Source organism: Mobula hypostoma, chromosome 7 (genome assembly GCF_963921235.1).
Source record: "Mobula hypostoma chromosome 7, sMobHyp1.1, whole genome shotgun sequence".
Classification (NCBI taxonomy): Eukaryota; Metazoa; Chordata; class Chondrichthyes; order Myliobatiformes; family Myliobatidae; genus Mobula; species Mobula hypostoma.
In genome coordinates, this window is record NC_086103.1 from 112,925,645 (window position 1) to 112,951,636 (window position 25,992).

The 25,992-nt window shown below is 38.6% G+C and overlaps 1 protein-coding gene across 5 annotated transcripts in view; it reads left to right on the forward strand.

Moving 5' to 3' along the window:
- The window catches only part of LOC134348997 (short transient receptor potential channel 6-like), a 120,569-nt gene that overhangs the window by 63,858 nt on the left and 30,719 nt on the right, over positions 1-25,992 (forward strand). For all 5 annotated transcript variants that reach the window (XM_063052830.1, XM_063052828.1, XM_063052825.1 and 2 more), the window contains 3 exons: positions 8,718-8,948; positions 12,966-13,230; positions 19,320-19,515. In XM_063052830.1, the coding sequence (XP_062908900.1) occupies positions 8,718-8,948; positions 12,966-13,230; positions 19,320-19,515 (692 nt within the window). The remainder of the gene's footprint in view (positions 1-8,717; positions 8,949-12,965; positions 13,231-19,319; positions 19,516-25,992) is intronic.

Here is a 25,992-nt window from a genome sequence, read left to right on the forward strand (position 1 = left end):
ATCCTCTTTTCAGACACCACCATCAGAGAGTCCAGTTCCATCCCCACAACATCACTGGCCTTACGGATGAGTCTGTTGATTCTGTTGGTGTCTGTTACCCTCAGCCTGCTGCCCCAGCACACAACAGCAAACGTGATCGCACTGGCCACCACAGACTGGTAGAACATCCTCATCATCGTCCGGCAGATGTTAAAGGACCTCAGTCTCCTCAGGAAATAGAGACGGCTCTGACCCTTCTTGTAGACAGCCTCAGTGTTCTTTGACCAGTCCAGTTTATTGTCAATTGGTATCCCCAGGTATTTGTAATCCTCCACCATGTCCACACTGACCCCCGTTTGAATGCTTGACTAGTAGCAGTCCTAAGATGATTAAATTTAATGTAATGCTGGAAAAGGACAGCTGCTATAATTCTTGATGTAGGCAAGGTTGACTGTCCATAATAAATTAAAATCCAAATAAATTTAGGAACAAAATGTTGGAAGATCTGTGGGATAGTTTCATGATAGAATTTAAAGAATCTGAATCAGGCATATTATCATTATTTTAGATGAAATGAAATTTGTTGTTTTGTAGGAGCAGTGCAGTGTAAAGTATATAAAATAATATAAATTACTAAATAAATAGTACAAGAGAAAAAATAATGAAGAAGTGTTCCTGCATTCCTGGGCTATTAAGTAATTAGATGAGAGAAGAAGCTGTTTTTAAATAATTGAGTGCAAAATGAGCTTATATCTATAAAGAATGAGTAAAGACATGACCATTGGTGATTGAAGCAGTAAGAAGTATAAAATTAAAGAGTTCAAAATGGAAAAAAACTATCAGAATTCCAGGCTGTGAGTGAGGTATACCAGAGGGTTACAAAAAAAGGTGTATTCAAAGGTATTAAATGGTGGGCAAATGTCTTTTATGGCTATATTGAAAGAAAAAGATGATGGTTAGGACCAATGTGGGCTTTTTAAGAACTAATGTTAATGAAAATCTAGAAGGGCAGATGTGTAGAATCATTTCTTTGCAGCAATATTTACTGTGGAGAAACAGGGCCAGACATTCAAAGACAATTATGGACACATGAAATTTAGTGTCAACATAAAACAGTAATAAAATGATGTCAATAAGGGAGCAAAAATTCACGACCAATCAAGTTCCATCCCTGGCTTCTGTAGGGGAAGGCTGATTCTTTGTCTATAATCTCAAAGAATTCTTTCAATTTGTGATGGAAAGGAAATGATATTAGAAAACCCTTTTCCAGTAGATCATCCTTCTCCCAAGATTCTACCAGGACAGAGGCCAATTCAGAAGGAGTGGCACTGTGTGTGTGTGTGTGTGTGTGTGTGTGTGCGCACCTGTGTTTTTAGTGGAGAACAGTAGAATAAGTTATAGGCAAATAAGTGGATTGATGGGATTGTTCTTAATGGGGCACAGACTCAATGGGCTGATTGGATTTCCTTGTTATCTTAAGCAAATGTTGGATGTGAGACTCGGCAAAAACTGGTTGCCTTGATAATATCAAATGCAGCATAATCGTATATCACGTTGAAATATTACAGCATCTGCTGCAACTTCCATGACTGCCAAGTACGTCTTGTGGGAGTAGCAGAGGTAGGGTGGTTCTGATGTGGTACCTACTGGGAGAAGAGTATCAGTAACACGAATCTTAATTAGATCAAATTTATCAGTAGATAGGGACAAGTGTATTAATAACTTTGCCATCTAGGGTTTAATTCAATAGTACAATAGCATATTCATTATTTGCCTGTTGACTGTAATCAAGTCAAACATGAAACTCCCCTCCACATATAAAATATACAAAGCAAGCTGGTTAATTGGTGAACTAGTAGCAGGATTAATGTCCAGTTCTTTTCTATAAAAGTGTCTGTCTATATATCATATTTGCCTTATCTTTGCAGATAAACTGAATGGAATCTGACAGTTCTTTTATATCTTGTGCTTGCTAAAGTTTTTCCAAACATCTCTTCATGGAGTGGAACTCTTTTGATCCAATTTTAAATTTATCTTTTACTAATTTATATATGAGGGGAATAATGGGATTGTTAAGGAATTTACAGTAACAATTTTGCCACTCTGTCACTGGTGGCATCTTGTGCGATTCCTTGGAATCAGAAATTGGAAGGTTCAAAAGTTGTTCTCGTTTTTTTTCAGGGAGAGTTTAGGCAGAGATTCCAGAGCATTATTAAGGGAATGCTCCACTATTAAACATGCTGCCTTTTAAACTCAAGTTCTGTTTCTCTTGGGAATTCAAAACAAATCCTGTGTTGTATTTCATGGAAAAACAACCGAGTTGCCCCAATATCTTGGCCACATTTATCTTTCCATCAACAATTCTAATTTCAGATTATCATCTCATCATCACGTTACTGGGAGCTTGCTGTTTGCAATTAATCTGCCATGTTTCCTTCATCACAACAGTGATCTCATTCAAAATCTCATCATAGGCTGTATAGCACTTTGGAACGTTCTGAGAGTGATATGAATTGTACTTCATAAATATAAATCTTCCTTCTTGAGGTTGTTTGATTGCTTGATATTAGCTGTATTTTGACCTTATCCACCAAGTAGGTTTGCAGCACGTATCAGTCTTGGTTTATAGTTCCTCCTCAGCAATCCCTGATTTGAGTTTCCTGGTGGTTTAGTGGCAAGAATGATGCAGTTAGCTTCAGTGTCATTGGGCTAAGGGGGCGAAATTCATCTGTTTTCTAGCTTCATCCTGAAAACTTGAGATGCCTGTGCATTCCCTGATTCATATTGTCAGGGAATTTGTGTAGCTCACATATAAATAATGTGACTTGCAAATTGAATGGAAGCAGCAGCCACCATCTTTCTCACTGAGCAGGATAGGATACTGTGTTACCAGCCACTTGCTCTAGCTCCCTCTCAGTAATCAGTACTGTTAGGGAAAGAACTATTCAGAATATGATGGCCAACTTTTTAATGTACTGTATTCCTAACAGAAGTAACAAACAATGATCTCTACATCTCTAAGAAAGCAAATGCCAGATGCAATTAATTTACAGTGAAATAGATAAAATAGTCAAGTTATTTCTCAAAAAGAACTATTTTACTATTTAATTGGCAGGAAGGTTGAACAAGACCAACAGTTGCGATTTTTGGTTTGATAGAACATTAGGCATCAAATTGTAACACTCCAAGCTGTTCTTCTGCACGAGTCCTGTTAGTGGCAGTGCTGTGCTGTTAGAGATTTTCATCTTAATGACACTTAAGCTGTTTATAAAGCTCGCACTATACTTTGAGATAAAATTAATCACTAGGAATTGCCTTACACTTGCAAAATGTGAAACTCAGTTCGAGGTCCAAGAGAAATCTGGAGTAAAAGTACCCGATTCATTGCAAACATACATTTGTTTAATTCAGGGAAGATACATCTATAACTAATCAATAGCTGCCTTCTTAGCCATTTTTTGTTGAGTATTAGCTAAACAGTTTTCAGATTGGCATCAGGTTATTTTAGATTTGTACACATGTGTCTGGATTTACTGCTACAAACCATTTATTGACCTGGACTACCATAATTAATTATCTCTTGGTATCTAGCTCATGGAAATTGGTAACAGTGTACTAATGTGCTAATCATTAAGAAGCAGCACTTAAAGTATCTTATCTATCTGAGGATTGCATCAAAAGGCTAGAGATATCAGGCCTTTGACTGTCTGGCTGCCTCACTGGATGCCTTAATTGTAATTTTGTGTAATTTTATACAACATTTTAGAAGAACTTGGAGTATGTAATACTCAGCACCATAAATACAGCAGGGTATGGAAAATACCATTGAGAAAATTCAGCAAAAGGCAAAACTGCAGGGTGCAAAAATGCATTTTGTGTGATGTCCCTGAGGGATCAACTACTTGTGATAATTTGTATTGAACCTAATTCTGAGGAGTTTGATTTTCTGCATATTACCTCATTTAATACACAGCAATACAGAACAGCAATTGATGTTGAGGAAGTTAAAGGCTGGGGTGAGGATCCACATGACAATGTGGGTTCACTTTCTTACTCGGGTATTTAAGTCACACGCAACAGCAAAGATCACCTGTACTCACTTGGGACTAAGATTTCACAATAACTATAATAGTGGTGAATTTGGGCTGTACTGAGATGGGTCCGTAATGCTCAGGAAGCCATTTGCTTCCTGCTTTCTTTGTGATTCTTGAATAGGTATTTTTGGCACATCTCTGCTACTTGGCAAATACTTTATACTTTATTGTCGCCAAACAATTGATACTAGAACGTACAATCATCACAGCGATATTTGATTCTGCGCTTCCCGCTCCCTGGATTATAAATATTAAATATTAAAAATAGTAAAAATTAGTAAATGTAAAAAATTTAAATTATAAATCAGAAATAGAAAATAGAAAAATGGAAAGTAAGGTAGTGCAAAAAAACCGAGAGACAGGTCCGGATATTTGGAGGGTACGGCCCAGATCCGGGTCAGGATCCGTTCAGCAGTCTTATCACAGTTGGAAAGAAGCTGTTCCCAAATCTGGCCGTACGAGTCTTCAAGCTCCTGAGCCTTCTCCCGGAGGGAAGAGGGAAGAAAAGTGTGTTGGCTGGGTGGGTCATGTCCTTGATTATCCTGGCAGCACTGCTCTGACAGCGTTATACACAATGTTCTATTCATGGAAAGCCTGGATTGAGTTAAGAATTTTGTCAATCTCCCTCCTATATGTTAATTCATGACCACCTTTGATTCAGGCAACAACACTGTCAGCAAACTTTAATATGGCATTGGATCTGTACTTGACCTCTGTCATAGTTACAAAATTTGAGTAGAGCATGGGCTAAGGCATCTGAATAAAAACTGAGAAATATACAAGATCTTTTTGTCCCAAGAACGTTACTCTCTAATTATAGCAATTTTAGTTTTTTTTTATAATCTTGGAATAACTTACATGATCTGTAATTCTTCAAAAACCCAAGCCTGGTGTCACCCAATCACAACTTACTGCTTTCCCTTATCCTTCTTGCCTTTGATTTTACTGAAGTTCAGAGCCATAGAGCCAGTATTCAGATTCAGCTTTATTTATCGCATGTACATGGCAAATACAGTGAAATGTGTCGTTTGCGCTAACAACCAACATGCCTAAGGATATGCTGGGGGCATCCCACAGGTGTCCCCAACATTCAAGCTTCAGTCTTTTTCATATCTCTGCCCAACCATTCCATTCATCTGCAAAACTCAGAATTAAGAAATCATCCCTCTACTTCTCAAAATTCAGCAGTAATCTTTAATGAAGAGCAATAAAAATGCCATGGAAAATAATGGTCAAATAATTGATACTAACTTCAGAAGATTATTCATTACAAAGTATCATGAAATCCTGGGAAAGCGCAGCAAAGAAACAGAGCTGAAATGTCAGATTGAGAACCTTCATCAGAATGCTGTGCATTCATCATAGTTTCTATTGCTCCTCTCACATGTTGGACATGTTTAAAGGGAAAATCCAGGTGACACATAAAGAAAAAAGTAATGATGAGTTTAGAATGAAATCAAAAGTGCATTGAGGGAGGTTTTCCATTGTCTTAGAATCTGGCAGGAAATCAACAAATTTTAGGCAATTTTATATTGATTTCTGTAATGCAGGGTACAGCATTCAGTGGAGGTCACCTGATGGCTGAGGAAAAAGTTGAATAGAAACTTGGTAGAGCTCGGATTCAGGATTGCAAAATAAGGGGTAGATTGAGGTAAAACTGCTGAGAAATTTGAGAGCAAGGACAAACACGGAATATGGGATCAGTTCACTGGCAAGAACAATCATTGAGGACATCAGATAACATCATGAGCTCTTGCACTGTATCTACTCAAGATACAATCAACTAGTTAGTAATGCAAATTTTGTCTTGTTGAACTATTTTTACATAAACTAGACTGACTTGTATTGGTGTTTACACTATTATTCTCATTGTGATTAAAATTATAGAGCAAATTAATCTTTTCTTACCAAATATTAAGATTAATTGGACATTAAGACCAAGAATAACAATCATTTATTAATCTTAGACACATCAAAGGGGCATTGAAGTATCAAGTACGTAAATAATTAGTAGACAAATATTTGGCTAAGTAATAACAGTTTAGGAAGCTTATTCTCTTGTGCCAAATTGATTCAGCTTTGATTGGCTGCTAACTATAAATCCATGATTCTGTGATTGTTTTGAGTTGCTATGAGCAATTAAAGATGAGATTGTTTAGAAAACATAAATAGCATAAAATAATTGAAAAGTAAAATAGTGTAGATGCTGGAAATTTCAAACAAAATTTTCAATCTGATAGCTAATGAGTTAAATATATAAAGGTAATAATGTGTGCAAAATTTGTCTTACTTACCCTTTATAAACTAACCTTTATAATTGCCCAGCACACTAAATAACTTTAGTAGATATGGGTGTGTGAAACGGACAAATACTGTTCCACAGAAATTGTGCTGAATTTGATTTTTTTTAATGCAGGTACCTGTTTTAGCACTTACAGCCATGGTTTAATAATGGAAAAGGAAAATTGGGACCATAACTGTGTGATCAAATTTAACTTCTAAACTAGCTGCTGGAAGGATAGTGTTAGATGTCAGTGTAATGACCCTTTATCCTCTCAACCTCTATTTAGTTCTGTTCTTTCTAGATCCTCTGTTGCTGGAAGAATGCATTTTCTATACCAATATTTGCATTAGGTTGCATTGTCAGACCTTAGGGAAACATGAACATTTAAATGTCACACCTAGATTTCTTTGTATCCGTCTGGTCTTGCCAAACAGTTTTATCGTTTCTTTCCTACTGGAAATTTGCCTCTTGTGTTTGTAATGGAGTTCCAGATAAAGAATTCCTAAACCTAATGCATTAGATTTAGCAGTGAATACTAAAGAAAAGTACAACTAGAACTAAACTAAATACTAGCAACACACATAAAAGTTGCTGGTGAATGCAGCAGGCCAGGCAGCATCTCTAGGAAGAGGTACAGTCGACGTTTCGAGCCAAGACCCTTTGTCAGGACTCTGCTAAACTGCTAAACTAAATACTAAGTAGGTGGAGTACCCTCTGATGGGGCAAAGCTTCATTTCTTTAATGAACTCATACCTTTCTCATCATTCAGCAAGGCTAATTTTGAACCAGTGGACACAGGCTCAAAATATAGTCAACATCAGTGGAGAAGATTGCATCATAGCATGGAGTGTGTGAGGATACGACTGGGATTTTGAATGCATCTGGGCTTATAAAAGGTTGTTGGAGAAAAATTTGCAAAGAAAGTATCGACAGCATCTGGCATTTGGCTGCCAAATTTTGGCACAAACAAGCAAACTTCAGAAGTTCTTTCAAACTGATTCAAAAATCTTCTTCAAATTACTGGTAGTAAGTAAAAGGTAGCTTTGGAAATGCTCAACTGTGAATTATTTGAATCTATTCAGATGGTTGTTGTCAGGGGAGACTATTGAATGATGTATTATCCATCAAGATGACATGTAGTCTGTAATGCAAGGAAGATAATTCTCAATTAGACCTCTGGTGAATCTCTAGGCACCAGCTGGTAGTGCATTCTTCACCTCTTTTGCCAAGATGGCATGTTATGCTAATCACTAGCCAAGCCATCATTTTGTTTGAGTATCTTAGTCTGTAAACAGCAGGGCAAGGAGAGGTCTTGTAACAAAATCACTGCCAGTAGCTCTAGGCTCCATAACTCGGTATCAGATGTATCCATGAAATTGAGGCCAGAGTTTTGAAGATTTTGCAGAGAATCACACTTAGCTTGACAAAGTTATGGCTTGTCCAGGTTTTTATATGAACTAATCTTTGTTCTTTATAGGCTGCAATGGCTTCCACGAAGTTCCCTTTAGATTTCCTTCTGGAACATCAGAAATGTTGATGAAAGAACTGTTGGCATTCCACTGGGTGCAGAAAATACTTGTTAGTTACTTAGGAAATGGAAAGACTAAAGTCAAGTGCTATCTCTTTCACCTCTCTTTAACATGTGTTCTCTTAAAACTAGCCCATTTAGAGTTGGAGGATGGAGTCAGAAGATTTTTCAGATGCTGGAATCTGGAGCAACAGACAATCTGTGGGAGGAACACAACAGGTCTAACAACATCTTGGGGGGAGGAGGTGGTGAAGACATAGGAATTGGAAAAATGTTTCTTCAAAGTCACGTACCTTGTTGAGACTTCATAGTGGAGAACTTCCATTCCTCCCACAGGTGCTGCCCAACCTGTTGAGTTCCTCCTGCAGTTGCTTTTTGCTAGACTTGGAGTAAGGTGTGCATGCAGAGTTTTATTTTTGCAAGAAGGTAAAGAAATTAAATTGTGACTTAAAGTGAATCATGCTGACACCATTGAAGTGTATTGCTGAGAGTCCATTCAGTTTAGGGATGTTGGATGTGTAGTAGGAAGTGTTTCTGCCAAATAGCATTGTATCATTCATCTGTTCCAATGACCCACATAACATCTCACTTGTGAACTTCAGCAAGTTAACTGTAGGTGGAAAATGATCAAAAATAATTAAAGTTTAAAAATATAACACAAAATTATATTTGTGGCTGGTTAACCTGAAATCACATGTCAGCTGTAGTAGCCAGTAAGCCCATGAGCCTCCAACTTTATTCCATTATTCTGCATATCCATCATCTATTACAAGTACACACTTTGTAACGATTAAATGATCGGAGTTAACCTTTTTGTTTTTCCTTCCCTCAGGGATGATCTGGTCGGAATGTAAAACAATGTGGTCCCAAGGCCCAGGAGAATATTGGCTGGAACTATGGAATTTATTAGACTTTGGAATGTTAGCCATCTTTGCAGCATCCTTCATTGCACGATTTATGGCATTTTGGCATGCTTCCAAGGCACAGAGTTTTGTGGATGAAAAAATTAAAATGGATTTAGTTAATGTGACTCTTCCAACAGAAATCCAGTACTACACTCTTGGTCAGTTTAATAGCTTCACCCACCAATCCTTGTTATGCCAATTAATCTGTATTCAGGTTTTACAGAGAAACACGCACTTTATTGTTTAATTACATATTTCTAACTGAAGACTGATATTGCTTTAGGAATAGAATTCTGTAATACTCATTCAAATTTCCAGACATATGGATATAATAATTTTCTAGAATGCAATGTTATGATTTCAGGTGGCGGAATAAGGTCAGTTCACAAACCCGATATTAAAAATATTTACTACAATAAACTAAGAATTAACATGCAGAGTGAACATGCTTATGTAGCATTGCAGCAAAGTAGTTCTGTTATTTGAGTACTAAATTGGCTTAAAAAGCAATTTTAAGGAATATTTCCTGAATACCTTGATTTGGTTATGTGAAATCTTAACATGAATGTTTGCCATTTCTGTGAAGCTAAGGCTGACTTCTGTGCAGATATAGATTATGTGAAATTAATCCAAAGCTTGGAACATACTTATACTTGGGTGTGAGAATTCCCGGGTTCCCACTGCAACTGCAGTAAAGCAGACCCTAAGCTTTGAAGCCAAAGGAGCCTGATCTTCAGAAAACTGAATATGAGCTTACTTAAATAATCTGATGTGACAAGCATGGGAGTTATGATGACAGGAAGTCAGGTGATGAGGAAAGGGAGTAAATTCCATCCTCGGCAGAATCCAAATTATTGAGTCGAGCAAGGTCTCCGAAGAGGGACGACAAGACTGCTGCTTTGGAAAAAGGATGTCAAACATTGAACTAAGAAAGTGATGAGATGGGGCTGCAAGCCCAGTGTAGAGAAAAGAAGGGTTAAATAGTTCTCGTTCTAGAGATGATGCCAGGGCAGACAAAATCACTAATAGCCTGGAAGGAGAGGGCTATGTCTGCCAGTGAGAATTTGCAAGCATGTTTACAGTGGCTATAGAAGTTTATTGTTCTCATAAGGTCAGTAAAGGAGTATTTTCCAAACTATGATAGAATGTGTAACTTAATCACAAAGAAATACAAAGGAGTTTTTGCTGGTATAAAAAGTGAAAGATGTGCTGATATTGAATCTTGATGGCCTGCCTTGAGTGTTAAGAAGTTTTATTAGAGTACAGAGTGTTTTTTGTGAAGGCATGGGTCATAAGTAGGCTGAGACATCAAAATTATTACTTTTGCATATACATGCAAATTGAGACTTGCCTAGTTATTTTCCACCTCTTTTGTTTGGATCTGCTGCTTGTTCTTCATATACCAGGTGTTCTGTAACACCTGTGTTATTTCAGAAACAGGTTGTCCTTCAGGGCATTCACTGTTCATTCTCTCCTCATTGTAAAGTTGTAGATCATTTCAGATATTAGAATACCCTGAATTTTGCTGTAGTTAAAACAGCAAACCATCATGGTTTCCCACTGTTACTCTGTGGAATTGTCAATGAATATGTGCTTTCTTAGTGTGGCTAGAACACAAATCTCTGATTTTCTGTTAGTGATTGTGTGACTCCAAAGCTGCAGTGTTTACCTACCATTTCTAATTAAATCAAGGAGAATCCATTGAAGTTCTGTTATATTTTTACAAATTTGTGCCAGGAAATATATTGCTTGTTACTTGCTCTGTAATTATTTATTACTTGGCCAACTATCTGACAGCAATTTTTTCTGAATGTATTGCGATTGATTAATATAAATCTTTTTAAATATGGCATTTTAAGACTGCTTTTAAGATTCTTAAGGTTATATTTGAAAATCCAGATCATGTGTACAGTGGTGCAATCTTTATCTAGTAGTCCATATAAAGAAGATTAAAAAGTTAATTAAAATGTTCTTCCTGATTTAATATATGTGAAAATCCTTTAATGTGATTGGCTATTCAGCCAGCTTGATGACATCGCATCTGCTGGTGCCAGCAATATCACTGATGTAATGCCTGACAACAACAGATTTCATAGAAGCAGCAGAACCCATTGCAAAAGTTGCTAGATCTTTCTGGGCAGATATCCTCAAGCTCAGCTGCAGACGCTATTGCTTTACTAGTGCATGCACACTCTGCTGTGATTCAGCACACAGTACAGGGCAAATAACACTTGCCTGTCAGCACTGCCTTACTTTAAAAATCCAGACTGCATTGTATTCAGGTATGGTCCTGCCCAAGGTTGGATGCATGAAAGGAAAGACCTAAAGAAGCAAAATTGGTATAAAATGTAGAATAGATGGAGGTGTTTAAGAGTAATCAGAGAATTGATTTGTCTATAACTTTATGATCATTTATTTTTGGAATATTGAATTCATAAAATATACATGTGCAAAATATTAATGGGTTAGGTACAGTAAGACAACAATCACAGTAAGGCCTCTAACAACTTCTATATAGATCACTAGTCATAAATATTTCTCTTCCTCCTTCCAGACTTTCTTTTTTCAGCTTCTAACTTCCAGTGTTGGAAGCAGCCAAAACTCCATTCTCACACCAAAGTTTTCGAAATTGTAAATGGCCATAGAAAGTAGTACAAGTGAAAAGGCATCTAGAGTTCAATGTCTTGAATCAAAAACTACATCAAAGTGAAAAAGCATCTGGTTAATCAAGACCAGACAAGGAGGGAGGGAAGGTTCTTTCCGTAACATGCAATATGATGTTAAGCTGCTTTTAATGAGCTGGTTTACAATGTTATTGCTAACAACATAGAAAAGCACTATTCCCAGAAACAGTTGGCCCAATCAGCAAAGTTTCAAAGAGGGTAACACTCACTGCAGATAAGAGTGCAAAATGATGATAGCAGATGGCCACTCATGATACAGACTGCTCTCCATTGACATCAATGAACCTATGAACTACTGTGCCAATGGTCTCTATATCATTTAGTCTGACAAAGATAACATCTGGTTTGCTGCCCATAGATAATTAAGCATAAGGGTTTTGAGCTGATGAACTCTTTTAGCATCGATTTCCATTGAAATCAGATAGACAAGAATTTCCAATATACAGGCCAGCTTTGTGGTTTTCCTTGGACACCTACTGACCCTGACCACTTGACTGGGACTCCTTTGATGATGTATCTTCAGGCATGTTATTGCCCTCCGTTGCGATTATGTAGCAACTTTATTGATGTTTGTAAAGATTGATTAGAGTAAATAGTGCTTTAACCTGCCAATCTGCTTTGATCCTGGTTATGATGATGGTTTATTTCCCCAGGGTACACAATAAAACATTACAATTTTGGCTCTTTTGGTGCTTTCAAACATACTTTGCAATGTAACACACTGTGTGGTAAAATTCTTGTTGATGGTATTGCACTTGATCTTTGTGAGTGAGACAATGAATTAGACAAAGTATAGGAGTACTGATCTGAAAGCATGACGGTATTGAATGCAATAAAACTTTTCAAAAGGAAAGACTGAATGGGATAAGCTGCAAAGCTGTGGTAAATGATCTAATGTCTGGTTTAATGGAATAGCAACAAAGAAATGCTTATTATTCAGTCCCGTTTCATGATTTTTTTTTTTGACTCTGGCTTCTGGATTAGCTTCCTCAGAGGTGATCAATAAATTGTAAGTGTTGGGCTTCCCTCCAAATGGTAATTGTCCCTTTTCTTACATTGTATTCTCCTCCGACAAAAGAAACCTGGTCTGCAGATGAAAAAGATTTTTAAAAAAGTCATGTGTAACAGTACCGATTCTGTGTTTGGTGTTGTCCTCACCAAGAGCACTGTGTAGTGGTGTTGTGGCCATTGCTTCTAATCCATGCTGTCTTGACTGGCTTTTCACAGTTGAACCAACAATGCCAAACCATTAACAGATTTACAGTATGTCCATCTTAGTTGCCAGTAATTGAACATGCCTTCAGCAAGCCAGACAAATTTGCTTTGTTTATGTGCTATGCAGCAACTTCAAAATAAACAGGCCAGTAACCTCCCCCAAAAAAGATGCATTTGAATATTTTAGACGGCATAAGATTTTGAGATTTATAACCAATATATTTTATATCAAAGTGAGGTAGAACTAAGACTCTGTCTTTTAAATGTTTCTTCCAGCTCGAATGAAGTGGCTTCCGTCTGATCCTCAACTTATCTCGGAAGGTTTGTATGCAATAGCTGTTGTGATGAGCTTCTCCAGAATTGCATACATCCTTCCAGCTAATGAAAGCTTTGGACCTTTACAAATATCACTTGGACGAACTGTGAAAGACATTTTCAAATTCATGGTCATATTCATCATGGTTTTTGTGGCCTTCATGATTGGAATGTTTAATCTTTACTCACACTACCTTGGAGCAAAAAAAAACAATGCATTTACCACGTAAGTACTGCTCAAATTTCAGCTATTTGGTGAATTGCTTGCACCTTGATATCTTGGAGAAGATTGTCATATACCTTTAAATTAATTAAAGATCCTTGAAAGCTTGCCTAGTTTACACTCAGATTTATTGACTTGAATTGGTATATCTATTAACTTATTTCCTGTTCAGACCTAATTATTTGCATAAGGTAAGTTCAGTTAAATGTTGTTTTAAAAAAAAGAATTGACTTGACTGATACCAAAGAATTGGAGAAGTTTTATCCAAATAAACTTTGAAAATGACTGCTGTGGACTACTAAAGTAATAAACTTTAATAACTTTCCTTAAACTTTAATAACTTGGACTTTATTTTAAGTTAGACTTTTTTTGTTGCCCATGTTACAATGATAACTTGAACAGATAGCTAAATTATGGAATTGGGTTATAAAATATGGCCAATCGCATATTGACATTTATACAGATGACTGGTTACATTTCTACTGGTGGTTGTATAGAAATTTATCTTGGGTTCTAGCTTTGGGGTTGAAGATGTGTATCAGGTGCGAAGATGGGGTGAGCATGGATGTCCAGCAAATGGAGGAGATGTGGGTAAGGGCAACATCAATGGTGAACGAAGGGAAACCCCGTCCTTTGAGAAAGGAGGACTTCCCACCACCTAAACAGAGATAGCGTTTCTATGTCCTCACCTACCACCATGTGAGCCTCCTCATCCAACACATCATTCTGCACAATGTCTGCCACCTTCAATGTAATCCTATCAAAAAAACATATTTACCTCCCCCAACTCTATGCTTTCCACAGGGATCACTCACTCCATGATTCTCTTGTCCAATTAACCATCCCCATTAATCTCTTTCCTGGTACATGAGCACAAGGAGTGGAGATAAAATACAGGGGTAAGGTAGTCACTTAGAACTAGAAGAATAAGGAACCTGCCTGAAGAAAGTCTGATACATTATGCCAAACAATAGCCAGTGACCATATTCAACAGAGCAGAGTACTACTTCCCCTTGATGTTTAGCATCAACTTCCTACCATCTTGGGTCTATTTCACTTATCAGAAACTTAACTAGACCAGTCATTCCATTAACAAGACTTCTAGAAAATATCTGAGTTTGGGTACTTAATACTGAGACTTAATTCATCCCTTCCAAGTGCCTTCCCACTATCGGCAAAACTCAAGTTCGGAGAGTGATAGAATATTATCCATTTTCTTTATTGGATCTGCCCTCAAAATCAACTAGAGCAAGACATTCTGGTTTCTTGCCACTGCATCTGTCACCTTACATACTCCTTACCTCCCCCATTAATGCTTGTGGTATATTTCAACAACTACGTATTGTTGCCACTCAACAACATTTTTGAGGGCTGTAACTGTGAAAGGAGGTGAGGAAGCACAAGTGCAATTCCAAGTCACTGACATCCCACCCTCGAACAGTAGATGGGCTTCTCTGTTATCATTGATTAAAATCCTGGAGTCTTTGATTTAACAGTAATGACTGTAAGGCATCAAGAAACAGCTTATCGATCTGGATCAGACTGGAACTGCTTCACAGTCATAATGCAGTGATTACACTATCTGGTTGCCTTTATCAACCTGATCTGTATCTAGATGTGGAGCACCTATCCAGAAAGCCCTCGTGTGAAGGGGGCTTGGTGGTGTGGTCTCAGATTGCTAACTACTGCCAAAGATCATTAATAATTGAAGGCATTTAAAACATTTCAGAGGTAATAATTAATGAGTGAAGAACAAATGTAGTTTAATCTTTTTCAAAGTCTTATAAATTAATTAAAATCAATAAGGTAAATTAAAATAACGGTTACCCTGTCTCACTTTAATAAAGTGGTTAGTGACCTCATTCCAGTGATTGGAGCTCTCTGTGGGATAAAGCTGCAGAGTTAGGTGTAATGTGCATTCAGTTCCCCTGTCCAGCAGAGCTCTGTTCAGTGACAAGTTCAGCGGAATGATAGATGTGCTGGGATTCTACATCTTGACTCTGATACACGTCCTTCAGTGCACAGCTGTGGAACTCCTCAGAGAAGTGACCATGCTCCAGCCCCACACTTTCTTCTCAAGGGTTAACAGAGATGAACAGAAACATTTCTTTTCTGCTTTTATTAACTATTCGCCTGTCTGTAGGTATTTCCAGGAAACATGAAATGGGAATTAATACCTTCACATAACGATGAAAGGGAAGCAATGTACTCCTTTACACTTACAATTTTAAATGGCTCAGAAGCAGGAAGATGAGTGAATTTGATCCATGTTTTAAACAGCAGGTTTTATTGACGATGCTTCAAAAAGGCATTCCAGTTATTTATAGAGTTGGTGTTTTGTGTTAGATGCTGGCCAAGATAAATGTGCCATTGAGATAGATTTGTGGCATTACCCATGTGCACATAGCATACTCTGGTGCAGGATTTTGCCAGCATTTGGACAAAAGCATCCATTACCCTAACTATGATGGAGGAAATCCTGCTACAGTATATGTTGTACTCAAATGCAGTAAAACATCTCTGTTCAATGTCTAGCGGCTAACACTTAATTCTCTCAGCTCCTCTTTTGTGCCCTCAATGTAGACTCATTAATTTTTTGTCATCTTTAAACAAAGGCCAGTTGATTAAAGCAGAGAAACTTCATTCATCCTCAGTCTTTGCTGCCATCTTTAGATTGCTGAAAAGGTGTTTTCATGATTAATCATCTTAGAATGTAATTGTACAGTGATTAAATTGATGGACATGGAATTAAGCTGTTTTGTACTGTGGTGCCGTACTGATTTTCCGGTGTTAAAGACCAATCATTGTTTGAGTTGTATCCTCTTGAGCTACAGTTAGATCACGCCTTGATGGAAATAATTTGTTAGTACAATACATGGAGCAACAATTATAGAACTGAGGAAATGTACTTTCTGTTATCTTTGTTCTTTAACAAAGACACACTTGGCATGGGTAAAAAGCTAACACATCTTTATTCAGACACTCTAGAAATAGGCTTCTAGCTCCACACTTTAGCACACGCTTCCAATACACCCACATCATCTCTGGTTTCTGGTGAACCACCTGCAATGCATACGGGGGAACTGCAGTTCTTTATTATGTACACACATAATGCATCTTTCCCCTCTAAAGCATAACAAACACAATACCATGTCCTCATAATCCTGCAAGAAACAATGCTTTCCAACAAAGATATTTACATTAATGTCAATTGTAATGAGCTTTTCAACACATTTACATTAACTTCAATTGTAATGAGTAAATACAGTTCCATTCACTCAGCCATTCTCAATCTATCTGTGCTGGCTTAATGATCTCTTTTGGACTGCTATTTGTTTCCACAGATGTCTTGCTTTCACTTAATACCATTGTCCTTTTGAAAACTCTGATCTACGTGTTCATTTCTTTCACATCATTGCCAAGAATCCTATCTGTTAGTCTCTGTTATTGTTCTTGCTGTGTGGCCATAATTCTCTCCACATGCCTCATAATGGAGCCTTGGACTACATTCACGTGATCAGTGAGTCTTTGCATAAGTTCTAACTGAGTCTGTCTCAACTTGCAGAGTTCTTTCTGTTGGCTGTGTATCATAGATAGCAACTCCTCCTGTTGGTTTGTGTTGAATTGTTGCTCTGATCTTGGGGATTGTGGTCTCCCCATCTTCCTTTTTATTTTTCCTCTTTAATTGGAGAAGAATTTTGGAGATATTTTTGATTTCCAATCTCTAACTGGAAGTTGATGGGAGGCAGATTTTGAACCACAGCTGCATGATGCAGAAACAAGACTGACGACTTCTTCATCATGATCACTGGTATTCTGACTGCGATGCTGATGCAGCTGATATGGACGTCTATGGAAGGTGGAGTTCTTGTGTTTCTCTTGCATAACCTCTCTGGAGCTCTCATGGATGCTGTTACGAGTTTTTTGAGTAACATTGGGTAAGCACCTGAGCCCCTCAAAGACATCTGTGTACTTTTGAGTATTGCCTGGTTACCTCTGTTGTGGGAAGCCACTACAAAAAACTCTTTCCACCAAGTTGAGCCTTTTCTTTGCAGTCAGACCTAATATTGGCTGTACTCGCTTTCCAACAATCAGTAGCTGTGCCTTTAAGTGCTGTACTTAAGTCCCTTGTACTTGAAATTCACTATACACCCCCCTTTACTGGTACGTTCTCTCAAGAATAGCCTGTCACTTTCAACTTCACTGGGTAAACCTTGCTCCTTACTTTGAGAGTCTTGTAATCATCCATGGATAACAGATTCACCTGGGCTCTGGTGTCAAGCTTGAATAGAATTATTGTCTCATTCACAGTCGCTGGAACAATCCATTCTGTTTCACCAGCACCACCAGTCTGTGGAGAATCTACAAAAACTTCCTACATTTTCTCAGCAACCTTATGCACCTCTCTTGGTAGCTTTGCAGCACTTTGTGAAATGATTCCTTTTCCCACAATTATTGCAGAACTTTCCGTAAGCAGGACACTTCTTTGGGATGTGTCCACCTCCACATTTGCTACATTACTGTGTTATGCTACGTCTTTGCTATGCTGTTGTTGTGTGAAACACCTTGTGCTCTTCCCCTTTGCTTTCACAGCGTGCACTGTTGTTTCTGCCGGTGCAGCTCCTAAGCTTGTGCTCGTGTGGTCTCCGCTGCCCTATACATTTACACAGCCTTTTCCAAAGACAAATCTTTTTCCCGGAGCAAGCTTTCTTTCAGCTCATTGTCTGGGTTTCCACAAACTATTTTGTCTCTGACTGACAAGTCTCTCAAATCTCCAAACTGACAAGACTTGCTCTGTGTGAGAAGATCAGCTAAGTATTGGTCAAAACTAACACCTTGTTTCTGGTCACAGGAAAAATGACTTAAAGCATGATTTTTTACTTGGGACACAATACTCCTTAAATGTTGCCATCGAGTGTTCAAAGTCAAGGCTGTCTCATCAATTTAAAGCTGTTACGGATGTCCAAAGCATCTTTGCCAATTACATGTAGAAAGATAGATGCTTTCAATTTATTCCTCTGTGCCTCCTGCTCTACTCACCACTAAATAAATATTGAATCACTGTTTGAAGCGTTTCCAGTTATCATTTAGGATGCCGGTGAGCTTGCAGAGCTGGTGGAGCACTTAGGTTATCTACTGAGGGAATTTTTAGACCCTCACCTCAATTTCTTAGTGAACGTCATGACAATGTACTCTCTTGCCAGCAGCTTTTCTCCATTGGAACCTAGCATCTCTTTCTTAGTCGCTCGCGGTGTTCAGTTACGCTTTGTATTTAGACCTCATGCCTACTTCTGAACCCATGACATACTTGCGTGGGTAAAAACCAACACATCTTTATTTAGACACTCTAGACACAGGTTTCTAGATCCGCACTTTAGCTTGCACTCCTAGTTCACTCACGTCACCTCTGGTTTCTGGTGAACCACCCACTTTGCACACTGGGAACTGAAGTTCTTTATTACGCGCACACATAGCACTGATCTCACTGACTGTGACTATAGCATTTCCCCTGAAAGCTCAGCACATAAATTTTGTTAGTATGCTGATTTTGATGTCCTTCTGCATCCTGTTTGCTGGGGAAATTGTTGGTTACTGAACTTTCCCTGGGCTTTTTAACTCTCAGCCTTGTGAGCCCGTTACAGGTTACTTTCAGGTTCAGCTTCAGGAGTTTTTCAGCTGTAAACGTGAAGATTATTGTTCCTAAATATTATTTCAGTCAGCTATTCATTTTGCACAACCATCTCTGAAATGGGCAGCCAATGCAGGATACCCTAGTGGCCATTCCCCTCAATAATAAGTATACCACTTTAGATACTGTTGAGGGGGTTGACCTACCAGGAGCCACAGTGACCGGCTCCCTAGCACTGAAGAGAAGAGAAGTAAAGAAGACTACAATAGTGATGGGCCAAATGGCTTAATTCTGCCCCTATATCTTATAGTCTCATGATCTTATGGTAAAATGAAGAAATTTGACCCAAATAATCTTGAGTTTACACTGCAGCATTTATCAAATTTAATAAGGAACTAAAACATTGTTTATTTTCAATTGATGTGCTGAATGAATCAAATGATATTTATCATTTCTCTTGCAGTGTTGAAGAAAGCTTTAAAACTCTATTTTGGGCTATTTTTGGATTATCAGAAGTCAAGTCAGTGGTCATCAATTATGATCACAAATTTATTGAGAACATTGGCTATGTTTTGTATGGTGTTTACCACGTGACAATGGTCATTGTGCTTCTAAATATGCTGATTGCGATGATTAACAATTCATTTCAGGAAATTGAGGTAAGTTCTCAATTCTAAATTACTGTGTATGATGTTGTGAATGGTTTTTAAAAAATGTATGGTCCACTGTTGGTTGCTGTGCTGAAAATTTGAAATATAACATGTAAACTTGTCCTCTGTAACCTGTAAAAACTATCTGAAAAAGTGCATAAAGTCCACATTATTCATCAGGAGTAGGGGCACAGACTTCCATGGATCACAAAAAGTTACGGATACCACTAAGGCTACTGGCAATTACTCTGAGGTTTAAACGACATACATGGTCAAAGCTATCAAGAACATTTGAGCTTGTTTATAAATTTCAGTGTGTAAGTTTCTATTTCAGTTGTATATCTACTCGCCCACATCTGACTCTTGGTGTTCTCAATCCTGAACCCAATGCCAGTACTGTCTGCATCTGCAATCAGGTTTCACACTCTTGATCCTGTCTCAAGCTCCAAAACTTCTCACTGTCCTGACCCCAAAGGTTCTCAACCCTGAACTCTCAACTACACTCACCTCTAGATGTTAACTTAGCAGATAATGAGCACTTGGCATATGTGCAGTGCACTCTGCTTTCAAAGCTTGCTTCCACTGTTTTCAATTTGAGTTTGGATTTTGATTCTAATAGCTCTGAAATAATATTTTGAAGTTTATCTGAATTTAAATTCCTTGTTCTACAGCTACCTTCACTGAGTAGAGCCCTTAGCAAGTTCCATCATATCAGTTTGAGAAATTGTTTCTTGTGGTTAGATTATTGATTACTTTTGGTCTGTTGCTGACCATTGAATTTAGTGTGGCTTTTTAGTTTGACGATGAATCACTTCAAGAAACTGTCCCCAATATGTAACATGAATGTGGTTTAAAAAAATGAGCTGATTTGCTTGTACTAATCTAAATGAAGATTAACATTTTCTGTTATTGTCATCCAATTTTTTTGCATGCTTCCCTTTTCAATTTTTCCACTATAATGGTAATAATTTTACCATTATTAGATTTTAGGTGCTCCTTAGATAACTATACAGTTTGCATGCCTACTTAACTTTACTAAACACTTTTCTACTGTATTAGCTGCGTATTGCTGTCCTTTCTGAGGATTGATAGCCTTGAATATTAGAAATACTTGTGTTTGTCCACCACCATTTGCAACTTCAGCATGTCTCAATGTATTTTACAACCAAATGAGCCGATGCTTAACCGATGCTGTCAGTTGCGGTTCATCTGATAGCCTGCTAGTCAGTAGGTTGTGCTTCCAATTCCTGTCCAACATCTGTGACAATAAGCCTGAGTAACCTAATGAAAGTTGGTAAAAATACATGGATAAAGATATTGTCTAACAAATGAGATTCCTTCTACTGTCTCGGAGGATTAAAGGAATACCACAGCAGTACTTGAAGAAGAGATGTCATACATAGTGTACTGACTAATAGTCATCCCTCTATTGACAGAACAAAAAGTAATTTCTGGCCACCATGACATGGTTACTTACAGGAATTACTGTATGAATACAGCTGCTCCGTTCTGTACATTACAAAAATGACTGTAATTCAGAGGTTCTAAATAATTTTGATATCTTTCCTATAGGTAGATGATCAGAACTTCTCACAATACACCAAATATGGTCTCATCAATGTCTTGTACAACTTCAACATGACATCCCAACTCCAGCATTCAATATTCTGATTTATGAAAGTCAAGGTGGTGAAAGCTGTCTTTATTACTCTTATCTACCTGACATGCCACTTTTAGTGTATTATGGATCTGAATTTCCAGATCCCCTTGTTCTCTTGCATTTCTCAATGCCCTACTATTCACTATGTAAGTCCTTTCCTAGTTTGTCCTTCCAAAGTGCAGCATCTCACACTTGTCTGCATTAAATTCCATCTGTCATTTTTCAGCCCATTTTTCCAGCTGTTCCAGATCCCACTGCAAGCTTTGATAGCCTTCCTCATTGTCCACTACACCCCAGGTTTGGTATCTTCCACAGATTTGCTGATCCAGTTTACCACATTATCATCCAAATCATTAATATAGATGACAAGAAACAATGGACCCAGCACCATTCCTTGTGGCACACTAGTCACTGGCCTCCAGTCCGAGGAGCAAACATCTACTTCCACTTTCTGCCTTTTACTGCTAAACCAATGTAGAATCCAATTTAATACTTCATCCAGAATGGCAAATAATTGAACTTTCTGGAACAAGGGAAAATCTGCAGATGCTGGAAGTCCAAGCAAGACACACAAAATTCTGGAGGAACTCAGCAGGCCAGGCAGCATCTGTGGAAAAGAGTACAGCCAACGTTTCAATCCTGCCAAAGGGTCTCAGTCTGAAATGTCAACTGTATTCTTCCATAGACGTTGCCTGGCCGGCCGAGTTCATTCATCATTTCGTGTGTGTTGCTTGAACTTTCTGGACCAGCTTCCCATGTGGGATCTTCTCAAAGGTCTTGCTAAATTCCATCTAGACAACTGCCTTTCCTTCTTCAACTTTCCTGGTCACCTTCTTGAAATACTTTGTAAGATTTGTTGGACATGTCCTACCACACACACAGTGATTTTGACAATCCCTAATTGGGCCTTGTCTATCCAAGTACTTGTATGTCCTGTCCCTTACAATACCTTCCAATAATGTAGCCTCCACTGACATCAAATTTACTGTCCTATAATTTTCTTCCTTATTCCCAAGGCTTTTCTTGAGCAACAGAACAACATTAGCTATCCTCCAATCCTCTAGCACCTCACTCATGGCTAGGGACATTTTGCATATCTCTGACAGGGCCCCTCCAATTTCTGCACTAGCTTTCCATAAAATCTGATGGGACACTTTGTCGGGCCTGGGGATTTTTCCACCCTAATTTGTCTCAAGACCTCTTCTGTAATCCAGATGCAGTCCATGAGGTCAATACTGTTTTGCTTCAGTTCTATAGACTCTGTGTATTTACAGATACAAAAAAATCCATTTAAGATCTCCTCCATCTGTTAGGCTCCATGTTCACCTTCAAGTAGACCAACTTTGTCCCTTTCTATCCTCTTGCTCTTAATACATCTGTAGAAGCCCTTGAGATTTGCCTTCTCATCCTTCTTGGGCAATCTTACCAACGCACACAAAATGCTGGAGAAATACAACACGTCAGGCAGCATCTATGGAAAAGATGAGGGATCTCAGCCCGAAACATTGACTATTTACTCTTTTCCATTGATGCTGCCTGACCTGCTGAATTCCCCTAGCATTTTGCGTGTGTTGCTTGAACTTCCAGCATCTGCAGATTTTCTCTTGCTTGTGAGAGCAATCTCGTGCCAACTTTTATCCCTCCTGATTTCCCCCGTAGATGTTCTCTTGCATTTCTTACATTCCTCTAACACCCCATTTGTACCTTGCTATACCTGCTATGCACCTCCTTCTTCTTAACCAGGAAACCAAGGTTCCCTAAATATGTTAGCCTGGGCTTTTATTCTAACAGGAGCATACAAATTCTGTACTCTCAATATTTCTCTTTTGAAGGCCTTCCACTAACTAAACATTCTTTTGCCTGAAAACAATCTGTCCTAATCCACTCCTGCCTAATCCTTTCTGATGCCATCAAATTGGCCTTTCTCTAATTAAAACCTCAACCCAGGGACCAGTTCTATGCTTTTCTATGATTATCTTGAAACTATACACACTGCTGTCTCCTTCTCTGATAAGTGATCCTCTAGATATTAATTAAGGGAACTTTGCTGAACTCATTTGACAAAATGTATCTCATCCAGCTCTTTTACAGTATGTGAGTTCCAGTCAATATGTGGAAAGTTAAAATCACCTATCACAACCTTTTTTTTTCTTGCAAATACCTGCTACCATTCTACAAATCTGCTCCTCTAAATCCCACTGACTATCAGGGGATGTATAATATAATCCCATTCATGTGGTCATCCATTTCTTATTCTTCATTTCTGCTCATATAGCCTCAATGAGACCTCCATTCTATCCTATCTGAATACTATATGACATTTTCCCGAATGAATAATGCCACTCCCCACCCCCTTTCCCTTTATCACATCTAAAACAATGTAACCGCGGAACACAGCTGCAAGTCTTGCCCCTCCTGCAACCAAGTCTCACTAATGGGTACAATATCATAATTTCATGTGCTAATTGTGCTCTAAGATCATCTGCCTTACTTACAATATCCCTTACATTGAAATAGATGCAACAAAGAAGATTAGTTCTATCAGGCTCAATCTTTTGGTTCCTGTCTTCATATGTAGGCTTTTTGTCTATTTGCCCTACAGCCACTCTACTACCTGCCCAGGCACCCTGGTTCCCATCTTCTCCCCCTCCCCCACCACCCCGCCCATGATGGAGATCTTCCAGGAAGCAGTGAGCAGCCTGACCTTGCTGGTTGCACACAATTGGGAATAGGTAGCAAATTCCAAGGTGTCCCAAACTGCGGATCGGAGGCAGGGCCCCAGATGATCGGTAAGGTCTGCATACGGTAGGAACTCATTGACATGGTGAAAGGCTGTGGCAATGATTGGGCTTCTGGCTCTAGCTCATCGGCTGATGAATAAACAGTTTGCTCCAGTACCGTGTTGTCACTCTGGATCATCCCTCAGTGTTTTCCAGGAAGAACTTTGTTCACATCGCTGAGCAGCTTCCAAGCTTGATCCTTTTGCCCGAACTTTGGTCAAAGTAAGAGACAAATGGCCAGTTGTGTCCTGGCTCACCTGACCATCTGTGTAGCCAGTAGCTCATAAAATATGGAGCTGGATGCTGCAGCCAGGAACTGGAGGCCATGAATACTGAGCATCCCACTCCCCCTCCTGTCTCTTCTGCTTCCTTCGAATTGGACTCTTGGACTCCTGGACTTCTGTTCTGGGGAAGTTGTGAGCAATGACTGAGATACAAGGCCGCAAAGAGACTGTCAGTGGTGGCTCAGTCATATTGTCCAGGAGACACTGAGAAGTGACTGAGACACATGGTCCAAGACAGACTGTGATCAATGGGTCAGATAGTTTGCCTGGGAGAGACCGAGTACTGTGAGTCAGATATACCTCCTGGAAGAAACTGGGAACAGTGACTCAGACACATGACTGTGGAGAAGCAATGAGTGCTGACTGAGGCAGACAGTGGACCTGGAGCTACCACAAGCAATGAGTCAGGCATATGGCCGGGAGAGACTAAGAGCAGAAGCTCAGTGTCCATTGGATCTTGTGCAAACAGAGGAGCAGTGCTCTAGCATCTGTCTATTGCCTAAGCTCTGTATCCATCCACAAGTTACTGCATTACCTGCTGTTTGTCCATTGTTGCTATGGAGTTGTCTTCACAGATAGTTATCAGGTTGAGACCAGGCTGAAAACTCTTCAGATATGTTTTAATTAGATCTTTTGGACGTGTAAGCTACATGTGATTGGAAATTTGGACAATGATATTGAATTGAATTGAATGATCTTTATTGTCATTATACATAGGTACAATGAAACTCTGTTTGGCTTCCTCTCAGGCAATTAAATAAAGCGGTAGATAAAACCAAGACAGTAATAGTAATAGTAAATAGATAAGTAGCAGAAAATAAGCTGCAGCAGCACCATAATATCACAGTAATGCAGAAATTGTTCTGCGTGGGTTGTTCTGTTCACTGAATGAGGGCAGAGGTTGGCATTTTCCATCATCTGTTTCCAATGGCAGGAGTTCTTTTAAAAAAGAAAATCAACAATTATGCTTGTTAAAATGAGGTGATGTATTTGACCTGAGCATGTTAATAACTGAATAAGGCCAGTTCTAAGCTGCAGCAATCACTGGCCATCTGGCTCCAACACTGCTGTTCATGAGGACAATTCTTGAATCTTTTCAACATCATTCTTTCTCAAACAGGTATGAATCTTTTAACCTGTTGGTTTGTTGCAAGCCTGTTGAAAAAATATTTCCGTTATGCTTTATAACTCCAAAAACGAATCAAAGAAAGACACAAGAGCCCAGGAGAATGTGTATGCTTAGTGAGGCTTGCAAAAATGACATGGTGATGTAATGGTGTATGCCATTCATGTATTACTTACGTATAACTTGTAATGAATTATGTGAACAACAAAGAATGCTTAATTAAACAATGTATTTAAAATATTACTCAAATATTACTGAAATATTAAATACACAATACTCCTCCCTGCTCAGCTATAAGTTTCAACCCTATATAGAATAACATCTCAAGTCATCCACAGCATAGTAAATTTTAAGTTGTCTCATTAAGGGCTAAAGATATATTTGTGTGGAAGATTTCTTACTCTTACAGGATAATGATGTCTTTCCTGACTATGGGGGTCATTCTGCTTGGCAGGGGAGGCTTGTGGATGTGAAACAATCTCAGGTTCTAGGGCCTCCTCCATGGTGGTTGTAGGAGTTCACTCTAGTCCTGCAGGAAGTGGTTCTGACAACTATGGATGTCATTCTTCTTCTTTTCTCAGCTTTCCTCTCTGGATTTACTTTAATCCTTGCTTCTCTCCCGGCCGTACCTCTGGA